Source organism: Martes martes, assembly GCF_963455335.1.
Source record: "Martes martes genome assembly, chromosome: 3".
Lineage (NCBI taxonomy): Eukaryota > Metazoa > Chordata > Mammalia > Carnivora > Mustelidae > Martes > Martes martes.
Genome location: NC_137890.1, coordinates 59,324,082 through 59,349,508, shown reverse-complemented (window position 1 = coordinate 59,349,508; position 25,427 = coordinate 59,324,082). Strand labels below are relative to the sequence as shown.

At 38.7% G+C, this 25,427-nt stretch overlaps 1 protein-coding gene across 1 annotated transcript in view; it reads right to left on the bottom strand.

Moving 5' to 3' along the window:
- Positions 1 to 25,427, bottom strand: part of LOC308339396 (histone-lysine N-methyltransferase SETDB2) — a 92,345-nt gene that overhangs the window by 26,950 nt on the left and 39,968 nt on the right. The window contains exons 8-16 of the mRNA XM_080797999.1: positions 23,466 to 23,582; positions 22,548 to 22,717; positions 20,254 to 20,470; positions 19,644 to 19,743; positions 18,148 to 18,241; positions 15,193 to 15,530; positions 13,106 to 13,194; positions 12,453 to 12,535; positions 1,066 to 1,187 (exon numbers count right to left, since the gene is read on the bottom strand). Of these exons, the coding sequence (XP_080654125.1) occupies positions 1,066 to 1,187; positions 12,453 to 12,535; positions 13,106 to 13,194; positions 15,193 to 15,530; positions 18,148 to 18,241; positions 19,644 to 19,743; positions 20,254 to 20,470; positions 22,548 to 22,717; positions 23,466 to 23,582 (1,330 nt within the window). The remainder of the gene's footprint in view (positions 1 to 1,065; positions 1,188 to 12,452; positions 12,536 to 13,105; positions 13,195 to 15,192; positions 15,531 to 18,147; positions 18,242 to 19,643; positions 19,744 to 20,253; positions 20,471 to 22,547; positions 22,718 to 23,465; positions 23,583 to 25,427) is intronic.

Sequence of the window (25,427 nt, the reverse complement as noted above, 5' to 3'; positions counted from 1 at the left end):
AGCATCAGAATCTATTTATATACATATATAAATATATGTAAGCAAAGTCAATATCTTAAAGACAAAATGCAGTCTATGAACACAAGTCACAGAAGCATAAGCACAGCCAAATGAGGCAAAATCACACTAATAATCTAGGAATGCAAACAAGAGACTGTTTCATATCCATCGGAGAGGAAAAAATTAAAATTTCATAATATGAATAGCAAGGAAGAAGAGGAAGGAATTCTGAAATAATATGGAAGTCAAACTTGGTGCAATCCTTTTGGAGAGCAATGTGGCACGTATAGTGAGGTGCAAAACACTCCCTGGTTTTAGCTATGTGCCCTACACCAGAGAAACTCTCCCAGGAATTAGGGACCTATGCAAAGATGTTCATGACAGCTGGTTAGTTATATGAAAAAAGTGGAAAAACCTAAATGTTCATTCACATGAGAATAGTTTAGTATTGACAGTGACAAAATGGAATTCTATAACATTTAAAATTAAAGACTTAAAAGTTAAATTTATTACATGGATAAATCTCAATAGCCACAGAATTTGGATGAAATTCTACAAAGTCAAAGAACATGTAAAATAATATTTCTTGTTATAAGCACTTAAATATACATGGTGGGAACATAAAATAAAAAATACAAAATAATAAGAAACACCAAATCTGTGGTGACAATTGTATCTTGAGGGATGGTGGGAGAGGAACAGAACTGGAGATCCCTTAACTGTGTTTTATTTCCTTTAAAAAAAAAATCAAGGTAAAGCAAATACAGTATGATTTGACAAATCTGGGTGCAATGTCTATGGGTATTGATTATATTTTAAATATCTCATTAAAATATCTTTGAAGAAGCTTCTTCATAATTGTGTTTGATGTTATAAATAAAGCTAAAATGTAATCATAAGATGATAAGATCTGAAACAGTTTAAAATGTTAGAAAAATTTGGATTCTCCAAATCCCCACTTAAAAGCCCAATTCATGGCCAACTGGTCATTCTGTCTCCAAAGTACATTTATCTATTTTAGTATGTCCTTCCCTAAAACGACTCATGTGTTTTCAAGTAACTTACCAAACAATTTTCGTGAGCAGCTATATTCTCTGATTGTGCAAAGTATAGGACACTGTACTCGATGTCTTTGGGGCAAAGTGCACATGTCCTTTTTTCCATCTTTTCTGCAACCTGAAAGACACCTATAAGTAACATCCCTGATGAGAAATGGAAAAGTGGAATTTCTTGGTCTCCGTAACTCCTCCACCAGCCTTGAAGTAGAAGGGAGGGCACTTGTTTTTATGAGAGATTCTCAACTCCCAAAGAGGAAAAAAAAATGTACCCATTTGGAAAAGCAACTTATTGTGTACTTCTTAAATGGTTTAATACAAGGAAGGACAATAATGAATTCATTTAAAATGTCTAAACATGAAGAGAATTTTATTCAAGAAACACAACCAGGGAGTGCCTGGCTGGCTCAGTCAGAAGAGCATGTGACTCTTGATCTGGGGGTTCTGAGTTTGAACCCCATGTTGGGTGTAGAGATTACTTAAATAAATAAACTTAAAAAAAAAAAAAGAAAGAAACACAACCAAGAATTTAAATACAAAGCTCTCAAAACACTGCCTTGGCAATACTAAACTTTCAATAATTATTATTATTGTCAATACAAATCAATAAGAAAACACTGATGTGCTTAAGAAATAGTGCTCTGGTTAAGTGCCTATAAAAAAAGTTTCAGATCCCTGTATCATAGTATATTCAAAAATGAATTTTGAGTGAATTTAAGAAGTAAATGCTTTAATTTAAATGCACTTTAATCTAGCATGATAATGAGAGAAAGATATATAAAGGCAGAAAATCAATTTTTTTAAAGAAATGAATAGAAGAAAAGAGAGGAACCCAAGAGAAGGAGAGCTAGAAAGAAAAGGAAAGAGATGAAAAAGAAGTCACTTGTTTCCACAACCCCACGGGGGATATCAGTGTGGGGTAACCTTCTCTAACCTATTAGTTTGCTATTAATTTGGCTATAAGCATCCATTTAACAACTTCTTTGCCCTTTCCAATGCTTATCCTCTTATTGACTTGATTTTCTGTAGAACACAATTCTGCTTTGAATCGTAAACTTTTAGTTTTGAAACAAAGATTTATTTTACCATTTATTGGTAAGAGTTTTAAATTTAGATGAGGCTAATCACTTACAGGGTTTCTAGAAGTTCTTTTTGTTATCCAAAGTATAAGATCTTTGGTGTCTCTCTGAAATTAGATCGTGCATTGCACGAAATCACAAGACTGCACTTTGGAGCAGCATTTATCTCACATTCAGATGAGTTTCTTCTTTAATTAATTTCTGTTTCCCGGATGTGGGTCCTAACTAGTAGGGATACAAATCTGTAGTTCCTCTGCTCCCCACCAACCATAAAAAGGGGGAGAGACTGAGAGAAAAACCCTCAGATGAAATGAAACTAGCTAGCTGCTTCTTTTCATTCATTCTGAATCCCCACCAATTTGGGAGCACCTCTTGTAGCAGAGTAATTTCGCTGGGCACTCTAGACCAGTGCTGTCCAACAGAAACTGTAATGTGAGCCACAAATGTTAGCCACAGCTGAAAAATTTTTAGGGGCCTCGGTGGTGGTGGTGGTGGTGGGAATTGATGTTAATAACATGTTTTATTCAACCAAATATCTCCAAAATATGATCCTTTTAACATTTAATCAATATAAAAATTCATTCATTCTTCAGTATGGAGTCTTTGAAACCCAGTGTACTTTGTACTTATAGTTGTGTCTTAACTGAATAAACCACATTTTTAAGAGCTCCACAGCCATGTGTAGGGACTGGCTACTGGAGGGAACAGCACAGCAGAGGATCTAAAAAAATAGGAGACAAATTGTTGCCTGCAAGGGGCTAACAAAATAAAATAACAGAACAAATGCCACAAAGTAATATAACTGCTGGGTGGAAAATGCCATACATGCTATGGATCCAGGGGAGGAAGTTCTCCCGTGGGAGGGAGTGTTGTCAAGGACATGGGCCTTGAGCCGCCATAACTGGAGACAGAGAAAGTGGAGAGGGTTTGGGAGGAACTGGAGTGATAAGTAGTGATGTAGGAACTGGCCAAGAGGTTTGACCAGGAGGCAGAAAACCGGTCAGGCTGAGGAGAGTCTGTGCAGAGGAAGCTGGAAAAGAATTTGAGAAACAGATGGTGAAAGACTGCCAGGAAGGATTTTGGAGCAGGGGAATAACATGATGAAAGAGTTTTTTAAACAACTAAACTTCAGTAAAAAAGGAAAAACAAAAACACAGCGTGGAGTAAAAAAGGATATTACAAAGCTGTCAGACAAAGAGACAATCAATGTGTATGCTTTTCTTGGTCTAAATAAATCAAATTGTGGGGGAAAGAAAAGAGTTGTTTTAAGCTCAATGTCAATACATGAAGAGAAATACTATGTTCCTGAGTAGGAAGACTACACATTATAATGCTGTCAGTTCTTCCCCAAACAAGTTTTAGGTTTAATGTCATTTCAATTTAAATCCCAAGAAGGTTAAAGAAATTGAAAAAAAAGAAAAGATTATTTGGAAGAATAAAAGGGCATGGACTGTGAAGACAACTTTGAAAAAAAAAATGCAAGGGTATCTGCCTACTCAATTTAGAACCATATTAATAAAGATACAACTAGGACAGAAGAGTAGATGACTACATCAAAAGACAGGACAACAAAGTGCAGAGAGAAGTAGAACATAATCTATAATTATGAATTTAACATACCGTAAGGTGGCATTTGCATTTCTTCTCTGGCATTGATGTCCTCAGCCCATTTTCTACTAGGTTATTCACTATCTTCTTATTGATTTTTGAGTTTGTTATGTATTCAGGATGACCATTTGTTAGTTATATAATGGTCTTTTAATTTTGTTATAATGTTCTATGACATACAGAATGTTTAAATGTGTTATTTGATGAAATTATATCAATCTTTTATTTTATGGTTTCTACTCTTGGGTGAAGGAGATATAACTTAGAAAAAAACCTCTATTTTCTTCTAAAATATTATTTTTATATTAAATGTTAATGTGTAAGTTATTTTATTATAAAGTATGTGATGAGGATCTAACTTATTTTCATAGTGGTTAGCCACAGATTTTAATCTCCTTTTCATATATTTAATTATTACATATGTTTAGGTTTGTTCCTATACTTCTATTTGTTCCATTGATCACTTCCTCCTCCAATACCACACTTTATAATTTCCAATGCTTTAGCATATATATTAATATTTGACAACATAATACTCCATCCTAGATGAAAATCAGAAAAAATCCCAATATTTTATTCACTTCAGTCCCAAAATCTATTTTGCAAAAATGCTATATTCTTATTTTAAAGGACACACAAACTAGACATGAAAATTTGTAAAGCACAGGCTTAAAAAAAAAAAAGCATCAGACAATTAGAAGGAGGGAATAAAAATCCCTAATAAAATAATATGATAACATTTGATAGGCATGCAATGCTTCTCGTTGTATAAGAGCTAGACAATTTTGCACAGTGTTATCCTCTCCTTGTGCAAAGCAGGGCTTTCAGACCAGTATCTGGCTGAGCTGGGAGGCTGCGGATACATGAACATGGCCCCCTGTGTTTGCTCTGGGGACGCTGCCCATCTGAGTTGCACTCCCAAGTCCACAGGCTTCTAGGGTTTTGGCACCTGGAAGTAAAGGTGGTAGTAGCAACACTGCTGCCTTCTAGAGACCTAGAGTATTTTTTCTCCTGCTGATGGACAGAAACCCAAAGTGGGGCACACCGGCTCCCCCTAATGGCTTTTCCTTGGTAAAACATCTTCTCATCAAAGCTCCCTAAGAGATCTTAAGCTCTTCTACCTTGTTCATTCTTCCAGACTGGAGGATGCGCAGAACTCGCTGCAGTTGGGGGAATCACATTAGAGCCTTTTACACAGACAGACATCCCCCACTTACCTGAATGCTTGCTATGCGTTATCTGAAACTCCTGGACCACATACACTTTGATAACTGATACTCCTCACCTTCAGAATTCAGGGACTGTACAGATTTAGACAGTGAAGTAAGACAGGTGTATTACGGGGGCTGGGGCATTTTAGGGAAGAGTCCATTGGTCTCTATCAGCAGCTGACACCAAGGATAATGAAGAACAGCAGGACTCCCTGTGGTGCTTCTACTGTGTCTAGCAGACCTAAGGACACACAGAGACTGATCTAACAAGAATTCTCAAAAAATGAAACTGGTAGCCAAGAAAAGTTCTACAGAATGAAGCTGCAGAAAAATGACAGGCTGGGAACATATGAACTATGACTAACTCAAACCCACACAGTGAATCTCAGGTCTCTCCAGGTCCACCTCCACCCGGGAAGGGATTGCTAAGGCCACAGCCTCTGCAGAATTATCAGAGGTATCTTCCAAATATTCCTCTTCCCAGATATGGTCCTAAAGCCCACCAGACAAGGGCAATCCAGTCAGAGCACAGAATCTGGAGTGGCCAGATAGGACAGCCAAGAAACACACTTCACCATTAAATAAGTGGATGATGGAAGGAGAGTCACTAATCCTGTAATTCCATTTACAATCCCTTTCTGATAGGGTATGATTTATGTTCTGGACTGGCAATCAATTTATGGTGCTGGCTTGGAAATTTCTTCCTCTTTTCTTCTTTGATCAACTCAATTTTTATTGCAGCTTACTATTTTAGTACTTCCATTAGATATCAGATAAGTGGGAGAAGTCAATTTTATCACTGAGTCCAGTGACTGTACACCTGAAATGGATAAAGACCAAAACAGTAGGAGTAGACATAACCTAGACGCTTGGTAATGAACTTAGAAAATAAATGGCTTCATCATATTGTCCCTGGATGATGTGACTGTATATAACTTTGGAAGAAGTGTGTACATATTTGGGAGAGCCAGAGAACATTGCTGGGGACAGCTTTAGAATGTATAAACAGGAATAAGGGTGTGTGTGTTGCAGGAGAGGAGTGGTGGGCAGCCAAGGAGTAGGGTGTTCAGTGGACTTCTTTAGAATCACCTAACTTACAGTCACAAACAGGGATGATTCTCAGCAGACATGTTTGTACTATGGGACTTCATTTCCCTAGGCACAGCTGATAGTCCCATAGGACCTACCTGCCCAACTCTCAGATATACAGAATTCAAAGTAGAAGATTTTAGTTCAGATTGGGCTGGTTTCCCTCCTGTGAAAGACCTTCTCCATCACCAGGAGAAAAGAAGCCAAGCTCCTTAGTGGTACATACAAGCCCATTCATTCCTTCAGCAAATTCTTAGTAAGAACCTATTATGCACTGTTTTAGGCACTACAAATAAAATAGAGAATGAGATGAGAGTTTCAACTCTCAAGGAACTTACATTCTAGTAACAGAGACAGACAAGTATTTCTCCTGCTAGCAATAAGTGCTACGAAAAAAATTAGAGCAGGGAAAGGAGGTAGAGTGTCATGACGGTGGTAGGGTGCTCTCTTAAATAGGACGGGCATGCAAAGCTGTGGAGGATACATTTGGGAGAGACTTGAATTATGGTGGGGAACTGAGAAATGGGAGGCAAAAAGAAAGAGCCCAGAAAGGGATAGGTTTGGGGGCTTGGTGGACCCATGAGGCAGTGAGGTGTGGCAGAGTCATCAAGACAGTCAGGGAGAGGATCAGATCAGGACATGGAGTACACTGTAGGCCACAGAGATCATTCTGAAGATAATGAGAGACTATTGAAGGGCTCTGAGTAGGAGAATCACATTTGCTTTTTGCTTTTTAAAGATCATTTTGGCTCCTGTGCAGGCTTGTCTGTATGAGACGTTAGAGTAGGAGCCAGACCGATACTCTAGGCAGGAAATGGGAGATGGTGCATTGGGGCTTGGATGGCAGCACAGATGAGAAGTGGTCGGGCTCAAGATACATTCTGAAAACTGAACTGACCGGTTTGATTCATGCATTAGATGGGAAGTGAGGAAGAAAGGCACTGAGGGCTGTGCTAACGGTACTGGCCTGAGCAACTGGTTGAATGCAAGGGGTAAGGCTGGTGGATGAACAGGTTTGGAACATGTGGGTATATGCAGGAAAATGAGAATTTTCTTTGGGACACTTCTTTGGGGCAGTTTGAGATTATTCTAGGCATTGAGGAAGTTGGTTATAGCAGTCTGGAGTTTGGGAAAAGGTCAGGATAGAACCTCATCTCCAATAATATCCTGTAGATAACACTAGCTGAATGAAAATATGCAACTACTTGACTTGTGGTTGCCATGTGATATTTTGGGGCTGGTGCCTTTTTGTGTCATCACCTCTGTATGCAACACCCTTTCAACCTCTCTACCTGTGGTTGACTCTTGTCCTTTAAAACTAAGGGCATCAGTGCCTCCATAAAACTTTCCCAAAACACCAGGCTGAGTTAGAAACCTCTCATCTGAGACTTTGTGGTTCTTACCAGGTCATCTGCAAGCTGCCTTTTCGATCCTTGAAGACGGGGTCTGCCTAACTCCTATCTCCAGCTCTGAGCCCTGCCACACAGTAGGAGCTCTACACCTATTTGAGGGAAGGGATGGTGCAGGCTCATAAGACTGTTGCCTTATGCACAAAGAGGGCTGCTGAGAATTTGAACTACTAAATGGAAAAGAGTGGATGGTTCCAAGGAGTCACATTCTCTGCAAGAACTTTCCCAACTGCTTCCTGAGACCCACCTGACCACTTTTTTTCAAGAAGTGAAGACCACTTCTTTACTTCTTTCCTACTTCTCCCATGCCACTTCTCTGGGAACAGTCTTAGGAGTGGGTGGACAGCATGAGCAGAGTAACCCCCCACCCGAGTTTATGTCTATTTCCCTTGATGTCTCTATCCCCAATGGAGTAGGACAATAGCAATGGGTGGTCCATCAGCAGTGGGAGAAGTAAACGGAAGACACACCTTTTGCAAGTGAAGACCTGGGCAGTGGTCTGGGCGCACAGCCCCCTGCGGAATTGCACCCAGGACCGAAGGAGGTGAACGCAGACTAATCCCCGCCGCAGGGGCTCGGGAGGTGGGTTGGTGTGGAGGGCAGCAGCCAGCGAGCAGGCCCCGGACCCGCCCTGTGGTTGCAGGGACACAGCACCCCCACCTCAGCGCGCGCGCGCACGAGATGCACTGGGGCGGTACTCACCGGTGGGGTGGGGGAGCTGGTCCCGGGTGTCGTGGGCTTCGGACAAGCTGGCTCCGTGGGCTGACTTGGCCATGGAAGACGACACTTGATCCACGGCTGCGACCTCAGCTACTGCCCAACGGAGGCGCGCAGTGCCTGCACTTCCGGAAGTTCGCAGGCGGCTGCAGTTTCGTTTTCGTAAAAGCTACGATGACCCATTTCCCCTAACCAGGGGAAGTTCAGGGCAAGAGACACGGACGGTTTGCGGACAGAGTTCTCATTCAAAATGGAGCTCGCATCTTCTACAGATCCGAGTCTGAGTCTGATTTGTTTTTTAATATGCAGGCGATCGCCACCCTGCCCAGACTTTTCCTCTTCAGATGGGGAGGAAAGGTAGCCCAAACCCCTGGGATCAGCTGGAGAAGTGATTGGTCTTCTGAAGGATTACCCGTTTTTTCTAAATTGTATAACATCAAGTTTGGCCTAAATAGGTATGTCATAAACGTAGGCAGAATTCACTAACTGTAATTTCAGTTGTGAGTCGCAAATCTTTATTTAGCACCCATGGGGTACACAGCACCATACAAGACGAGGTTTTCAGTGCATGTAACAAAATATACATATAGAGAACACAAATGCATATAATTACAGATTTTAAAAAAGCTGTTTTGGAAAAGAAGCGTGTAATAGTTGGTTTGCTGAGGAATTAAAGGAAACTTCTTGCATTGTGAGGTCTTATTTTTGTATTTTGAAGCTTTTATTAATTTTTAATTTTTTAAAAGATTTTATTTATTTATTTGACAGAGATCACAAGTAGACAGAGAGGCAGGCAGAAAGAGAGAGAGAGAGAGAGAGGAGGAAGCAAGCTCCCTGCTGAGCAGAGAGCCGGATGCGGGGCTTGATCTCAGGTCCTGGGATCTTGACCTGAGCAGAAGGCAGAGGCTTTACCCACTGAGCCACCCAGGCGCCCCGAGGCTTTTTTTTTAAAGGGATGAAAGGAAAATTGGGGACAGCATTAAAGAGAAATAATATATAAAAAGATAACTTGGGTAGTCTCGACAAATATAGAAATGGATTAAAGAACCGAGTCCAAAGGGGAAATAAAAGCAGACTTCAGCAGCCAAGTTTCTGCCCTTCAATCAGCCAAAACAAAGCACTAGAAGAGACAATTAGAGATTGATAGCTCAGCTCAGTTATGATGTGGCACTTGAAGAGACCCATCTCCCACTCTCAGATTTTAATCTCAGCCTTTTATAGTGTTCTACTCCTAGGTATGAGTAGATTGCCAAGATCAAAAACTGAGGAAAGCCTATAACATCAAAGACAAAGACCAAAGGAAACATACACGGAAAACAAACAAGAAATAAACCGTCAAGGTTGTAAAACATGCAGGAAGAATATAGATATGAATGCATGTGTATACACACACATAAACCTATACAATACACATCATGGTATTTTCAAAGAGATAAGATACTGAAACCATGAACCCAAAATAGGATGCTGTTAAAGAAATCCAGAGAAGAAAAGAGAGCTCTAGCAATTAAGAATATGAGACGAGAAAAATAAAGCACAACTGACATACTGGAAGTTTTTTTTTTTTTTTTTAAGATTTTATTTATTTGACAGAGAGAGACACAGTGAGGGAACACAAGCAGGGGAGAGGGAGAAGCAGGCTTCCTGACAAGCAAGAACCCCGATGCGGGGCTCGATCCCAGACTCTGGGATCATGATCTGAGTCGAAGGCAGATGCTTAACCAACTGAGCCACTCAGGTGCCCCCATACTGGAAGATTTAAACTGAGAAAATCTCCCAGAAAGCACAGCAAAATGAAAGCTAAAAATAAAGAGAAAATTTGGGGCACGTGGCTGGCTTAGTTGGGAGAGTATGCAACTCCTGATCTCAGGGTTGTAAGTTTGAGCCCCACACTGGGTGTAGAGATTACTTAAATAAATAAGTAAACTTGAAAAAAATTCGTAACTCTTTAAAAAGACAGAGAGAGAGAGAGAGAGAGAGATTAGAGAGCCAATCCTGGAAGTCTAACAGCTGAATAAGAAGAATTCTATAAAGAAAGAAAGAATGAACACATGAGGAATAGTTAAAGAAATGGTTCAAGATAATTTTCCTGAATTGAAGGACAAAGATTTCAGATTGAAAGATCCCACCAAGCACCCGGGATGAAGGATGAAGATGGACCTTACCAGAAACAGAACACTGGGGCAAAGATAATTCTGTCAGCTTCAAGAGATATAAAAACTAAAAGATAAAGAACAGAATGACATCTGACTTCAGTAGTGACCATGGATGCCAGAAATCAGACCATTTTCAGATTTCATAGCAGTAGCATCAGAAGCTAGCAGAAGCCTTCAAAATTGTATTATGGGGAGCGCGTAGGTGGCTCAGTGGGTTAAAGCCTCTGCCTTCAGCTCAGGTCATGATCCCAGGGTCCTGGGATCGAGCCCTGCATCGGGCTCTCTGCTCGGCGGGGAGCCTGCCTCCTCCTCTCTCTCTGCCTGCCTCTCTGCCTACTTGTGATCTCTGTCTGTCGAATAAATAAATAGAATCTTTAAAAAAAAAATTGTATTATGGAGGTTACTCAAGAATTCTATATCCTGAAAAAATAGCTATCAAGTGTAAGGGTAAAATAAAATGTTCAAACATGCAAGATCTTAAAATAGTTACCCCTCAATTTTCCTTTTCAAAAACAACTGGAAGATGTCCTTTACCAATAAGTGGGAGAAAACCAAGGAAAAGGGAAATAATGGAATTTAACTGGACAGATCTGACATAAGAGAGACAAAGGGAATCTCTAGCACACTGATGGACGGTGACAGCTGTGAAGCAGATCAAGATGTCAGGATTTATGTACAAAAATATTTCCCATACTTACCAAGTATCTTCACTTTCAGTGTACAGCCTAAAATTCCTACATCTTTAATGTGAATAAATGGACTTAACTTTTCTCATCTGAACAGGCTTTTAGGTTATACCTTTTGCTCCTTTTCCTAGTTCCTGGGTTTCCCACTCTCTAAAACAATTTCAAGTTAAATTTTCATCTAGTTCAATATTTTTAAGCAATTAAATTGAGTCCAAACTTAGAATAGGGTTTTATTTGAACAGTAACCAAACTAAACCCAGAAACGAGTATAGAAAAAAAGAAAAAAAAAGGATCTAAAACCTCTCAAAAGCCAGAACTACTTTTAATTATTTCTTTTTGAGCTAGTATTCCTCTTCGGGTTCCAAGGGGGAAGTTCCTGGCAGCCAAATGTACAACTTTGTTATGGATAAAATTAGTTTTGATGCTTGGAGATTCCCAGTCCCTTTTCCACGCCATAATCAGGGCTGAATAACCTATAGCTGAGTGTAACTCCTTTTTTCTCTACAAAAGCAATTTACACATCATACCCAGGAGAATCCAAGAAGCTGTTCCAGACTTTACAAACTCAGTGAAATTGCTTTGTTTTGTTTTATTAAGTGAAAACTCTTGCCCAGCACAATCCCTTCTAGAGGGCCTAAGTAAGCCAAGTCTGACTAGTATGTAAGTTTTCTTCTCTTATAGCTCTCCTTTACCTAGAACAAAAATATTCCAATTCTTCCAGGTTTCTATTCCCTCTTTTCTTGTCTGTGTTTGAACTGGAATAGTAAGGAGAATATGTAGAAAAGAAGTTCCATCTGAAAGAGTGCCAAAACCCTCCCTCTTAGCACTCAAATGGTTTGATGAGACAGAGTTGCATGCAGCCAGAGCTTCTCCAACTACTGTTAAAATACTGGAAGTAAAATGCGTAAAGTTAGTTCTTACCTATTCCTCAGGTTATGTGGCCACCTTATGGCTCATAATGATAAATTAATTGCCAAGAATTAAACATAGATTTTGTAGGTAAAGATGTGAAATTTGGCCCTTTGGGGGCATAAGCTCAAAGATAATAATCACAAAAGTAAATAAGAACTGAATTCTATTGTAACATTTGTTTCTCTTAATAGATAATTTGCAAATAAGTTACAAACTGTATAATGGTATTTCATATAAAATATACACTTCCATCCCACTCGTGTAAAGTTGAATAGCAGAAAGGATAAAGAGAGAGCCTACGCGTATGAAAATGTCCTTATTTTGTTCCTAGCATTTCTAAGTCATACAAATGAATTCCCTGACAAGGGTAAACTGAAAAGAATTCTCTTGATGGATCACAACCTAAGTTAATTCCACTGATGACTGAAGGTTCTCTTACATGGCTCTAATTGCAGCATGAAAAGCTAATCTCATCAACAGGCATTAGCTACAGATTTATAATATTTTCTTTCTACACTTATTAACCCCACACTGGCAGAGGATTTCTTTCTCAGGCATAGTCCCAGCTTCATACCCATAATCCCATGTTAGTTCTGTTCTTGCTTTCACATACCTAGAAAGTAGAAATTAAAAAGCAAACATAAATTACTCTGAGTAACTACCAAATGAATCGAACTTGAATATATCAATTTATTAACATTACAAACCTTCAAAAATCTGGTTTCTTCTAACACCCCCCCCCCTTAGGCATGCTCTTTTATTAAGAACAATCATTTGAGATTTATTTCAAATCTTCCAAAATCCTAAGAAACCTGTCAACATCCACAAGAAAGGAAGTGTTTAGCAAACAGTGGAACCCAGTGATGTGATGATGTCTGTGGTATGAGGCCTGTGGTGTGACAGCTGGAGGCAGTTCTGACTTACAGGAGATGTAGCATTTTCCAGCATTTATTCCCTGAACTGAACTAGGTCAGAACTGATATCTTTGTCCTTTTGGGCATTAATTCTCCAGGAAATAAGGACTGAAATTTTAACTGTTTAAAATTTTATTGGCTAGGAAGTTTGGGATAAATGAATATTTTAGGGTAGCAGATATTAGGGGCTATCACACATATTTCTAAAAATATTTTTCTATTGTTATTTTTCACAATTTCAAAATTAAATCACATACAAAATTTCAAACCTGTTGGTGAAGAACGCCACCAATGGAAAGTTTCTGTCACGTGTTTCTACAAAAACGTTCTGTACCAAAAGATTTGGGCAACAACTATGCTGTTAAAATAAATACATAAACACAGAGGTTAGATATAGAGAAGAGTTTGATACCTTGTTTTTGAAACATTAAAATACCATTCTAACACATCTTACTTATTTTTGTTTCTTTCCCTTTTTTGCTGACCTACACTGTAAAATATCACAGACTGTGATTTTTTAATAGTAGGAACTCAATCAGAAAAGCCCTCTTCTGACATTCTTACCTTGCTGGTAGAAATGCAAAATGGCACAAACTTCTATAGAAGATAATGTGTCAATTTTATCATTATTATGAATGCATTTATCCTTTGATTCAGCAATCCTATCTCTGAGACTGTATTCCACAGATATATCTATACATGTACATGTATCTGTACATGTACCTATGTGTTTGATTATTCATTAAGCACTGTTTTTAATAATAAAACATTATTATTCTAAACCATTTAGAAACAACCCAAATGTCTGTCCAAAGAACACTGGTTAAATGAACTCCGGTATATCCAAACTATGGAATTCTATGTAGCTATAAACAAAAACAAACCCAAAATGAGGGGCTCTCTCTGTGTACTGATATGGAAAGATCTCCAGAGTATATTGTTAATTTAAAAGCAAGGCACAGAACAGTGAATATAATACGCTTTTATGTAAGAAAGGGGGGGAATAAGAATATATATCTATATACACGTGTATATATATTCATATATAGTGTGGGGACAAGGTGAAAAGAGGCATAGTTAAATTTTAGGGTTTTTTTTGGTTGTTTTGTTTGTTTTTAACCAGAAGAAAAAAGGTTAATACAAAGAGTATATGTAACTGAGTTTTACGTCATTGTCAAACAGACCCTCCAGAAAGGGGACATATGTAAGCAATTGATGTTTCTGCTGTTAGAGACAGCAGACAGCCTTTGCTCAAGGCTCCTAACATGATACTATTTTATCCAATTACCACCACTCCAATATTGTTGCCTACTGCCCACTCGTACCCGCCTCTACACATTCATCTATGCCGGATTCATAAGAGACCAAATCCTTGCAATACTCCTTGAACATGGCTGCCACCATTTAATTTCAATGACAAATTCCTGTCCATACATTTTTTTCAGTTGGGCTGGTAACCTTTACTCATGGTGCCTACCATGAGTGGAGGCAGGCTTGGAGCTACCTTGAAACAGAGTTTTGTTCCGCTTAATGTATGTATTTTGAATGGCTTTTTGTTTCATGTATTCATTTTACTTCTATTTTTAAATCATAAATGTATTTTCTATGGAAAAAAAATAAAAGGAAGGAAAGAAGGAATAAAGAAGAAAGAAAAAAGAAAGAAGAAGGAAAGGAAGGAAGAAAGAGAGAAAGAAAAGTCCTATTTTTTCCTCCTCTAAACAAGAGACTAGCTCAGGTAGTATGCTGACCGGGAGGGTAAAATCAACCATACTGTTATGGTGCAGCCACTTTCAACATAACTGTCTTTTGGAAATAAAGCCGTAACAGTCCTTTGCTGGGGATCCTTCTTTAATGGCTCTGCAGACATGTTTAATGGCTCTCGACATGTTTGGCAATAGTACAAAAGCAGTCAAAGTGGAAGAAAGAACAGCAGTCGGGGGACAGAAGAAGAAAGTAAAGGATTTTATTTCTTGTTAACCAAGTATCCTAACTAGGGGGAAAAGAAAGAAACCAAATAAACAGACCGCCTAGCAAGGAAAAGCTCTTTGTTTTTAAAGATTTTCTGACCTCAGGTGGGTGGGGGGGGGGGGAATAATGGATATTAAGGAGAGCACCTGTGATGAGCACAAGGTTTTGTATGTAAGTGATGAATGACTAAGTTGAGAATAATATTACACTGTATGTTAACTAACTGGAATTTAAATAAAAATTTGAAAAAGAAAAAAAGATTTTCCAACTTCAGAATCTTTTTCTCTTCTGATGGCAGATGAACTACATATGATTGCACATAAATTTCAAACCATTCAAAGTAGCACAGAAAAAGTTTAGAAATGTGAATCTCAGCCCATGTACTCACGTTAAGGAAGCGGCCCACATTCCCTTCTTTTGTGGCATCCAATAAAAACATGTTCCCTTTATTGAACTTCTTTAGAGAATCAGGTGAAATATTTTTGGTTTCACTTGGGAACTCTTTTTCACAAAAGACTTGATGATTTTGATATGCTGGAATTTCTTCTTGGGGCTTTTGCATTTGAGCCTTGAGCTCCTTTGTAATATTCAGTTTATCCAATGTGGTTGCTTGGTTACATCTGCCCCCTGATGGCGTCTCTTCTCTACATTTAGTTATATCTATCACATCTGATTCAATCAGCAGATTGTCTTCAAAGTCTTTAACTTGGTAGGAGCTTGAATCCTCTAATAAATATTTTGGAAGGAAGTGTCAGCAAATATATTTGGCTGATCAATAGTCCTGTGATTAACATACTAATTAAAAGCTACTTGCTTTAATTATTACTAATCCTTACAATATATGAGGGTAGACATTACTCCAATTTTACAAATGAAAACTTTGAGCCTTTGAGAGGGTAAGAGATTCACCTGACCTGTAATATAATGAGAAGTGGGGTAAGAAACCCAGAAGAGTCTCAAATGTTTGAGAAATGTCTGGTTCCAGGTCTGCCTTCTTCCTACTACCTTTTTACTAATGTACCTATTGCCTCCTGTCATTACTATATTTAATCTCTACTCCTCATAAACTGACTTACCTCTCTTCAACTCTGGAATCTGCATTTGAGTATATTCTAAACACCTGAAACAGAGCAGGTGTTTAGGGAAGTACTCTAGGCCTTTAGGACACCAATAAAAGGCCTGAGAAGACCCTCTTGGCATCCCCTTCAACAAGTCCCAAGAGTAATAGTAACTGTACTGCTATGGGTTTTGCACACATTAGTGACTGAAGGTTTTGCGAGATGACCATTCAATATTTATACCTTTACAAACAATAATACTTTAGAACAAGATGAACTGCCTTAATCATTTTTCTTATCCAATAATGGAAATAATTTTTTAGAATATTCAAAAACGTGAATCCTTGTCAAATGGAGTAAGTTAAATCATTTATTTTTAAAAAGTCACTTGTGCCACCTAACTTAGTGGCACAAAGAAATTGGATTTCTCTAAATGTTCTTGATCTAATCATTATTGTTACTGCCTGCTGTTTGTACATGTTCTCATATTTTAATTATGGGTTACTCACGAATCATAGTAGTACATAACTGATTTCTGTAGTGCCTACTATATATAAATATATACACACACTGTAGCAATTAATGAAAACAACAAAAGAACCAAAAGCAAAAGTACTCATTATGATTCACATGCATTTAATGGTGAAGGAAATCAGAGTATGTCATGCAAAATATGCTTCCTTGACATAAGAATTATTTTAAGCTAAGAGTGATTAAGTAGCCTGTGCAAAAAAATTTCTTTGCCTTCCCCCACCTGTTTAAAAGCAGTACATAAATTTACAAATATGTCCTCCCTCCTCCTACCAGGAAGGACAAAAGTTAGTCAACCAGAGACAACTTTAGACCTTTATTAGGCTGGAAACCAAAGGAGAGGTAATCTACATAATGAACTTCACTAATGAGCATTTACCCACTCAAGGTCCCTTTCCTTTGTCCTGTCACTTCTCTAAAAATTTACTGTTCTTTGGCAAAGATGCTAGATAAGCCAGAGTCCTTTTTTTTTCTTTTTTTTAAGATTTTACTTTTGGGAAAAAAAAAAAAAAGATTTTACTTTTGAGTAATCTCCACATCCAATTGGCCTTGAACTCACAACCCTGAGGATCCAGAGTCACATGCTCCACTGACTGAGCTAGTCAGGCACCCCTCTAAGCTACTTCTTTATGTTACTTATCTCTGAGTACTCCCATGTGTTACATATATGATACACATGATAATGGTGATACCTAGTAATAAGTTTCTGCTTGTTTTTCACTTGTCAATCTGTCAGTCTAATTTATAAGGCCCCAGATTTTCCTCCCCTTTGGTGATAAAATAATTATAATACATAAATGCCCTTTCTGATAGACCTTTTCTGTCAAATAGCAGCCCTGCTCCCCAGCCCCAATCTTTATCTTTTAAAACCAGGTGAGGAGTTGGGTATACAGAGGCAAAAATACTCTAAAGGAGAAGAGGCAATGGCTCAGTTATTCAAAAAGGGTCATCTCTCAGCAGTATCTTCCCCAGTGAGGGATATTATGAAAAGCAAAAGTACCAAAATCCAGGTTTGTCAAATTGTAACAAAAACTACTACAAGACTGGTAACACTGAAAGACAGGCACTCAGAATAGCAATATTTTTGCTTATCCCTGAGCATCCCTACAGCACTGTTGGCTGTGGAGTACTACAGAATGATGCATCTTAATTTTAAAGGAGCCTCTAAAAGTTAGGAAATGGCTGCTTTGGACAATGCTTCCAAAGCCACAGATAACACTGAGAACTATGGAGACTCAGAGTTGTCTACCCCACTTCTTCCTGCCATGCCTCAGGGTCACTGTTGGCAAAAACAGACCAAGGGTTGGCAAACTTCTGCAAGGGGCTAAATAGTATTTTAGGCTTTGTGGGCCATCTAGTCTCTGTTGTGACTACTCAGTTCTGGTGATGTAATGTGAAAGTCATCAGAGATAACATGTAAATTAATGAAAGTGGCTATGCTCCAATAAAACTGTTTATGGACACCAAAACATAATTTCATATAATTCTTGTCACAAAATATTATTCATCTTATTTTTTTTAAAGTTATTTAAAAATGTAAAAATTATCTTAGCTCATGGGCCATACATAAATAGATGGTGGGCCAGATTTGGTCCACAAATTATAGTGTGCCAACCTCTGATCCACACAAGTAATAACTTTTATAATGAATGCAGCTTGTTTGTTCTAAGTTCGAGAAAATAAGCCACAGGTATTGAGCAAGATGGACAAAAAGGCACAAGAGGCAGGCTATCACAGAGTGAAACAAAGCCTACTTTTCATTTCCTTGGCTTTGGAGTTCAGATGTACTTGGGTTGGTTTAAATCCATCATTATCTTCTGAGATGACAGACTCTGAGGAAGCAAATCCCTTAAAAGAGAACAGGTAAGATGTCTTTACTTTCTAGGTCAGGACAAACAATTTAATGTAGCAGTTAGACCTCTTTTCATCAAGTGTCAGTCTTCATAAGCTGTAGCTACCACATTAGTTTTGGAAGACTCAAAGCTGGTATCATAAGAAATCTCTGAAGTGATGGAGCCCTTTTGGCTGTGTTCTACTTCTGGGCACTCCAGTAAGCCACAAATTACAGACTTTATTTATCAAAACTGTCAAGACAGTCTTTAGGCATTAAAATTTAAAATAAACTTCAAAGACATATGTCTGTATCCCTCAATTCTGATACCAGATTATAAATTCGGCTTCAACTATAAGATGTGCAAAGATAAAAGCACACTTTGGCCAGTTTTTACTTCAAGGAGGTTAAAGGAGTTGCCGGTCTTTACAACTTGTAGACACAGCAATCACTTTTTATGTTAATGATAACTTTTAAAAAGATTATAAGCTTAACACCACACTTGGCACTCAACTAACTGTTCAATAAGTGTTGACCATTATTGTTATTATTATTCAAGTTACTTAGTCGACATTTATTGAGCACTTGGGTGTCAAACACTATGCTACACCAAGTTTCTGAAGCTTATCTCATTTACTCCTCTTAACTCTGAGATAGATACTATTCTCCTCATTTTACAGATAAAGGAATGGAGATATGGACATGTGACCCAGGTAGAAAGCAGCAGAGCTGGAGTTCTATGTGGTCTAATGGCCTAACCTTTTCATAATTATGCGATCTTGAAGAGGTACTTACTGTATGTACATCACTAGGCAGAGGGCAAATATTGGCACATCACGTAGGGCAGAGTTTTTATTTTTTAATCAACAAGCCCTACTGTGAACTACCTTTATGTCTTCCTCTGTTCTTTTTCCTGCATCTTTCATTGCTTCCAAGTTATAGTCTCTGGCTAGTTTTTCTCAGTAGAGACTGAAAAGTATACCTTCAGAGGTTATCATGTAGAATGGTGTGTTCTGGATGATTCTTTCATTAGGTTTTCTCTTACATCTCTCAACCTTATCTTCTTAACCTAAATTACTCCATCTCTTTCTTATTATGTATCACTACCAATCTGGAACATTTTAGCTTTTCTATAAATTCTCAGAACTGGACAACTCTCAGTTTCAGTGGAACACATTGTCAGATCATGATCAACAGTCTCCTTATGTATCTAAGTTGGAAACAGGCCAATGACCCTGGAGGACACTAAGTAAATAAAACACGATCCTAATACTTCAAGAGTATGCCTCTTCCAAAGTAATAAAAGAAATCCTACACATTATTAAATTACACAAACAACTAGAATTAAGTAAAAGACAGAAAGTTGAAATCACAGTTAATGTTCTCAGAAGGGCCCCATCTACATTTTGCAGTTTTTACCATCCTTTTCCCATTGCGTTGAATAATGGCTGTCTTCACTTTAGGACTTCTAATGACTGAATGATACTGAATTCTTGAAATATTGTTACATTTCATTTCTCTGAAAAGGAAAAAAAGTTATTCTATATATCACTAAAAATTCTCTTTATTGGACCTTGAAATATAGGTATCACTGTTACATAAGTATCCATTTAGAAATTAATCTAGTAACACCTATGCTTATCTCCCACTAAAGAAGGAAATATATTTTACAGTCAATCATTTTTGAAGTATTTTTAAAAATGAAATCTGTGAAAAGGTTTGTGAATAAGATGACAGAAAATAAAAAGGACAGCAAAAGTTGTGACATCCATAAAGACTCTGATTAAAGGGATAAGTCTTTTAAAAGTAAAACTCCACAAATGGGACACTGAGGAGAAAAATATGTTGGCTAGCTTTTAAAATATAAGCATTCTAGATTTCTCAAGAGTTAAACTTAACAACTGTGAAGCAAGTTGATATATAGGAGATACACAGGAGTAGTGGGGGCAGGGGGAGTCAGAAACAAAAGGAACAATTCTTGTTCAATAATACAGATCAATCTTGATTGGGTTCATAGTATCTTACTTACATAACAGGCTCTTTTAAATTATTACTGAACGTAGGTAGATACTCCTCAGTCTCAGCACTTTTATGTGTTTCTAGTTCTAATGGGATAACTTCAACCTCACAATCTGCAGCTTCTATTTTCCTCTTTTTTGAAAACATACTTTTCATAATACTCTCTTCTTTTCCATTTTCACCAATAGCACTAGGTTTCTCAGTGTTAGATCTGCTTAGTAATCTTCCTAAAAGAAAAAAAGTAAGAGTTTATTAAGAAAAAAATAAGATAATTGCTAAGCAACAAAAGAACATCTCCATTCTGCTCCATTACTAAAGATCTCTGTGAAATGTACCATATTTCTATAATGAAAATAAATACATTAACTCACCCTAGGAAACTCTTGTAAGAAACAATAAATAAAAGACCACTAAGAGACTTCCTATCTTCCAGTATATGAAAAAACACTGGCCATATAAAAAAAAAGCATTTGTCTGTTCTGATAAAAAATGAAAGGCGCCCCATAGTGAGCTCCACTCTTAAGATTGCAGCTTTTGGGGGCGTCGGGGTGGCTCAGTGGGTTAAAGCCTCTGCCTTCGGCTCAGGTCATGATCCCAGGGTCCTGGGATCGAACCCCACATCGGGTTCTCTGCTCGGCAGATAGCCTGCTTCCCTCTCTCTCTCTGCCTGCCTCTCTGCCTACTTGTGATTTCTGTCTGTCAAATAAATAAAGAAAATCTTAAAAAAAAAAAAAAAAGATTGCAGCTTTTGTGTCTAGTTAAAATATCTAGTTAAGGGGCACCTGGGTGGCTCAGTGGCTTAAAGCCTCTGCCTTTGGCTCAGGTCATGATCCCAGGGTCCTGGGATCGAGCCCCGCATCAGGCTCTTTGCTCAGCAGGAAGCCTGCTTCCTCCTCTCTCTCTGCCTGCCTCTCTGCCTACTTGTGATCTCTGTCAAATAAATAAATAAAATCTTAAAAAAAAAAAAAAGGCTACTTAAAAGGTTTTATCATTTAAAACTTGTATTTTTTTAAGGCTCCTGGGTGGCTCAGTCAATTAAGTATCTGCCTTCAGCTCAGGTCCTGATTCCAGGGTCCTGGCATCAAGCCCCATGTTGGGCTCCCTGCTCAGTGGAGAGTCTGCTTCTCCCTCTTCCTCTGTCGCTTTCCATTCTCCCACAATCCCCACTCCTGCTTTCTCTCAAATAAAATCTTTTTAAAAAAACCTGTATTTTTTAATAAAGTGACCTATGTAAATGTAAGGCAATTGTGCCTATTGCCCTCATATTAAGTTCTAGTGTAATATTAAAACTTAAAGTTTATGCATTTTCTTTTAAGGGACTCAAAATTATAGTTACCAAGTCAAAATCAGCAGCTAAATTAGAGAGGTACCTTAAGTACATTTTCTAGTAATGCAGACAAAGCTAATGATACTTCCTGGACACCATGTGGCTCCTTATAAGGCAGCTGACTTTCATCAAAGAGTGATTTTGAGAAATATGAGAGATTAATGTGTAGGCAAATTGTGTAGTATGTGGATCCAAGTGTGGCTGTTATGAATTATACTAATTCTTGCTTTCAAGTGAACCTAATTCCAGCGAACCTGGAATTTCAGATGAGGATGGTTGCTCTGGTCCCTGCTACCTTCCTGCCAAGACTTGGTCCAGCATAATTCCTTCAGACTGGTTCCAGAGCCACGTATCCTCAACCTTTCTCATTTCATGGTACACACAGGGAATGAGGCTTTTTTGCCTGATACTCCGGGGTAAATGGCTGAGATTACTGCAACTGATGTTTCTGGCTGAGGGGTTGAGACCAGAAAAAAATCAGTAATGGCACAACCATAAAACACTGGTTGGGAAGCTTTGCTTAGAGGTGGGCAACTTGAGTCCCTGAAATGGAGGGAGCTGCTTAAAGTCACTGCCTGAATCATCATCCTGTGCAGGTATTTATTACAGACTTAACTTGTTAAATTCTAACAGTTAAAATTATTGAACAAGATCATCTTTGGTTGATAATCTTTACCTTAGGAAGTCAGTCATTTAGCTTTCTTATTCAAAAAGTCTTAACTTATCCTAAAGCATCTATAGCAATGGAGAAAAAAAAATGCCTCACACAATAACCCAAGTTTTATCTCTGAGCCTTTTTTTTTCTCATATACCCAGTGTCTCCTCATCCCCGAGTGCTCCATTTCCCAGTCACCTGCCCTCCTCTGATGCTCCTCCTCTATATTGTTGCTCCTGTCCTTGCTATAAGATCTAGTAAAATGGAGATTCAGAAATGCAAATCTTCCTATAGTAATTTGAATAATTAACCTTTGCTTTACCTGAATAAATGCAAACAAATGTCCCTCTGTCAATGTCATCTAGGCAGCGTACTCCCCATCCCTTCTTCTCAGTTTTGAACACCTGTAGCCTCACTTGAGGTCCATGCTGAACAACTCGGTTTTGACACATTCGTCGATTACACTTGCATAACAGGCTGCATTCATAAATGCTGTCAATAAAATATGCAAGAAAAAAATCAATCAGATATCCTAAATTAAGAGCAAAAGCACTTTATACTGCTACCTCACTAATACTTAGGACAGGAGGCAGACTAAGTGTGAAGCCTCCCCAAGCTAGGCTGCCTGGATTCTCATCATAGCTTTGGATGAGTTATCAATGTTCCATTTTCTAAAATGGGGATTATATAATAATACCTATGTTGTAGGGTTGTTTCATAATTAAATGAGTCAGTATTTACAAGGTGCTTACAACAATGCCTGGCACATAATAAATGTTAGCTTTTAAAAAATGTCTAGTAATGTCTGGGAAAGGAATATCTAGGAAGAAAGCTTTTCCATTTCTCTGTATTTTTTAATAACAACAATTTTGAAAGTTTGAAAATTCCCAATTCTTAGATGAACTCTGCAAATTCTATTTCTCAATGGGGAAAGAGCTGCCCAAAGTAGTCCTAGAGGGTAAGAGCCAGACTCAAAGCAGATGGGTGTTTAAGTACACTCTGCATGCTGTGTGTGCTCTCTGACTTATATTTCTTTCTTTCTTTCTTTCTTTCTTTTCTTTCTTTTTTCTGACTTCTATTTCCAAGAACAATATATAAATTTGGTTTTTTATTCCTTAGTATATATTTTTGGTATAAAAAATTAATATTTAATGACATCTATAAGACTACAGACCACAACAATAAAGTACCCACCTTCAAAAATACAAACACCCTGCAACAAATCCTCAAGGTATCTTACCCAGTAGGTATTTGTCTCTGTAGTCTTTTATATTTATATCCAGTGGTTATTTTATTACTTGACAAGGGGCAAGTCTTGGCATTCCTTGCTGTCAGTTGAAGACATGCACATTTTGTTCTAAAAGGAAAGCAATGGATGAAGAAGTTAGAATAAAAAAGCACCAACTTAAGTAAAGAGAGTCTTGATAAAAATGTAAATAATATAGTAAAGAATGTAATTGTATTTAGAATAGTCACTTAGCTCATGGACAGTTGGACTTCTTCCCTAAAGAAGAGATCTCTTTAAAAGACAAAAACTGGGGCGCCTGGTTGGTGTAGTCCTTAAGTGTCTGCCTTCGGCTCAGGTCATGATCCCAGGGTCCTGGGATCAAGTCTGCTTATCCCTCTGACCCTCTCCCCTCTTATGCTCTCTCTCTCTCTCAAATAAATAAATAAAATCTTAAGGAAAAAAAAAAAGATGGCAATGTAGGAAGACCCTCCTCCATGAACATACTGTATCTACCTAATTATAGAGCAATGCCTCCTGAAGAACTGAGGGCTGACTGAAAAGCTTCTGCACACACACACACAAAAGACAGACCACAGAGACACAGTAACAAAGGGAACCCCCACCACCTCTGACACTTTGAACTGCAATGAGGAGGGACTGTTGAGCAGATCTGTCTGCCCTGGGGCACAGAAAAAAAAGCTGTGGCTTAAAATGACAACTAGAATATAAAGGAACTAGCCCTAGACCCCTGCCATTTGGCAGGGGAGCAGCTGCTGGAATCCTGTCTGGGTAATGAGGCTGGCAAGCGCCACAGTTTACGTTTCCTCTCCACCTTGATAGCACAGATCAGAGTAGGGTCTGGATGTCTTAGTCAGCCTGCGACCTCAGCAAGAGCACAGAAAAAAGCCTCAGTTTAAAAGAGCTACTAGAATACAAAGGACTCGACCCTAGAACTATGCAAAATGGCAGGGGAGCTGCTGAAACTCTCTCCAAGTCAGAGGGGCTAGTGAACACCATGGTTGATATACCCCCTCCCCCTTGATACTGTAGACAGGGAAAGGGTCCAGGTACCCTACTGGGTCTATCGCTGCAGTGAACTCTGGGCCCCTAACCCACACCAGCTCTAGCCATCCCATCAAAGCAGCCCCAGTGCAGCACACAAAGCACACACTCACTACAGCTCCAGCCATCTCTCAAGGTGTGTCAAGATGACACAGGTGCAAAGTATCCTAGAACAGTCCAGGCTCATACCACCTTGGCTCTAGATGACGTCTGCACACCCCTGGTGCATAGTATCCTAGAACATCCTGACCCATGCCCTGCCTCAGCCCCTGCCACCCTGCCAGAGCTCTCCTGAATAGAGAACTATGGAGACCCCTGGCCTCATACCCACTTAACCTTCAGCTGTACTCACAGGGTGCCCTCTCTGTAAAGAGCCCTGGGACCATTACAGCCCATACCCACTTCAGCTCCAGCTATCTGGCCAATGTGCTACGTGCACTGAGAGCCCTAGGACGGCTCATCCTGCACCAACTTCAGCTTCAGGCATACCACTAAGAAAGCCCCAGCACAGGGTCCCCTGGGGCCTCCAGCCCACAATAGCCAGCCACAGCTCCTGTGAGCCAGCCAGTCACCAGGTACATAGTCTCCATAGACATAACCATGCAAAGATCATTTCTTCTAGTTTAGGAGAAGCAAACATTCTGCCTAATTCATAGAAACAAAGACAGAAAGTCAAGCAAAATGAGGAGACAGGAACATGCTCCAAACAAAGAACTACACAAAACCTCAGAAAATAAACTAAATGAAATGGATATAAGCTATATTCCTGACAGAGAGTTCAAAGTAACGATCATGAAGATGTTCACCAGATTGCAGAGAAGACTGGATGAACTCAGTGAAAACTTCATCAAAGAGATAGAAAATATGAAAAAAAAATCAGTCAGAGTTGAAGAATATAACTGAATTGAAAAC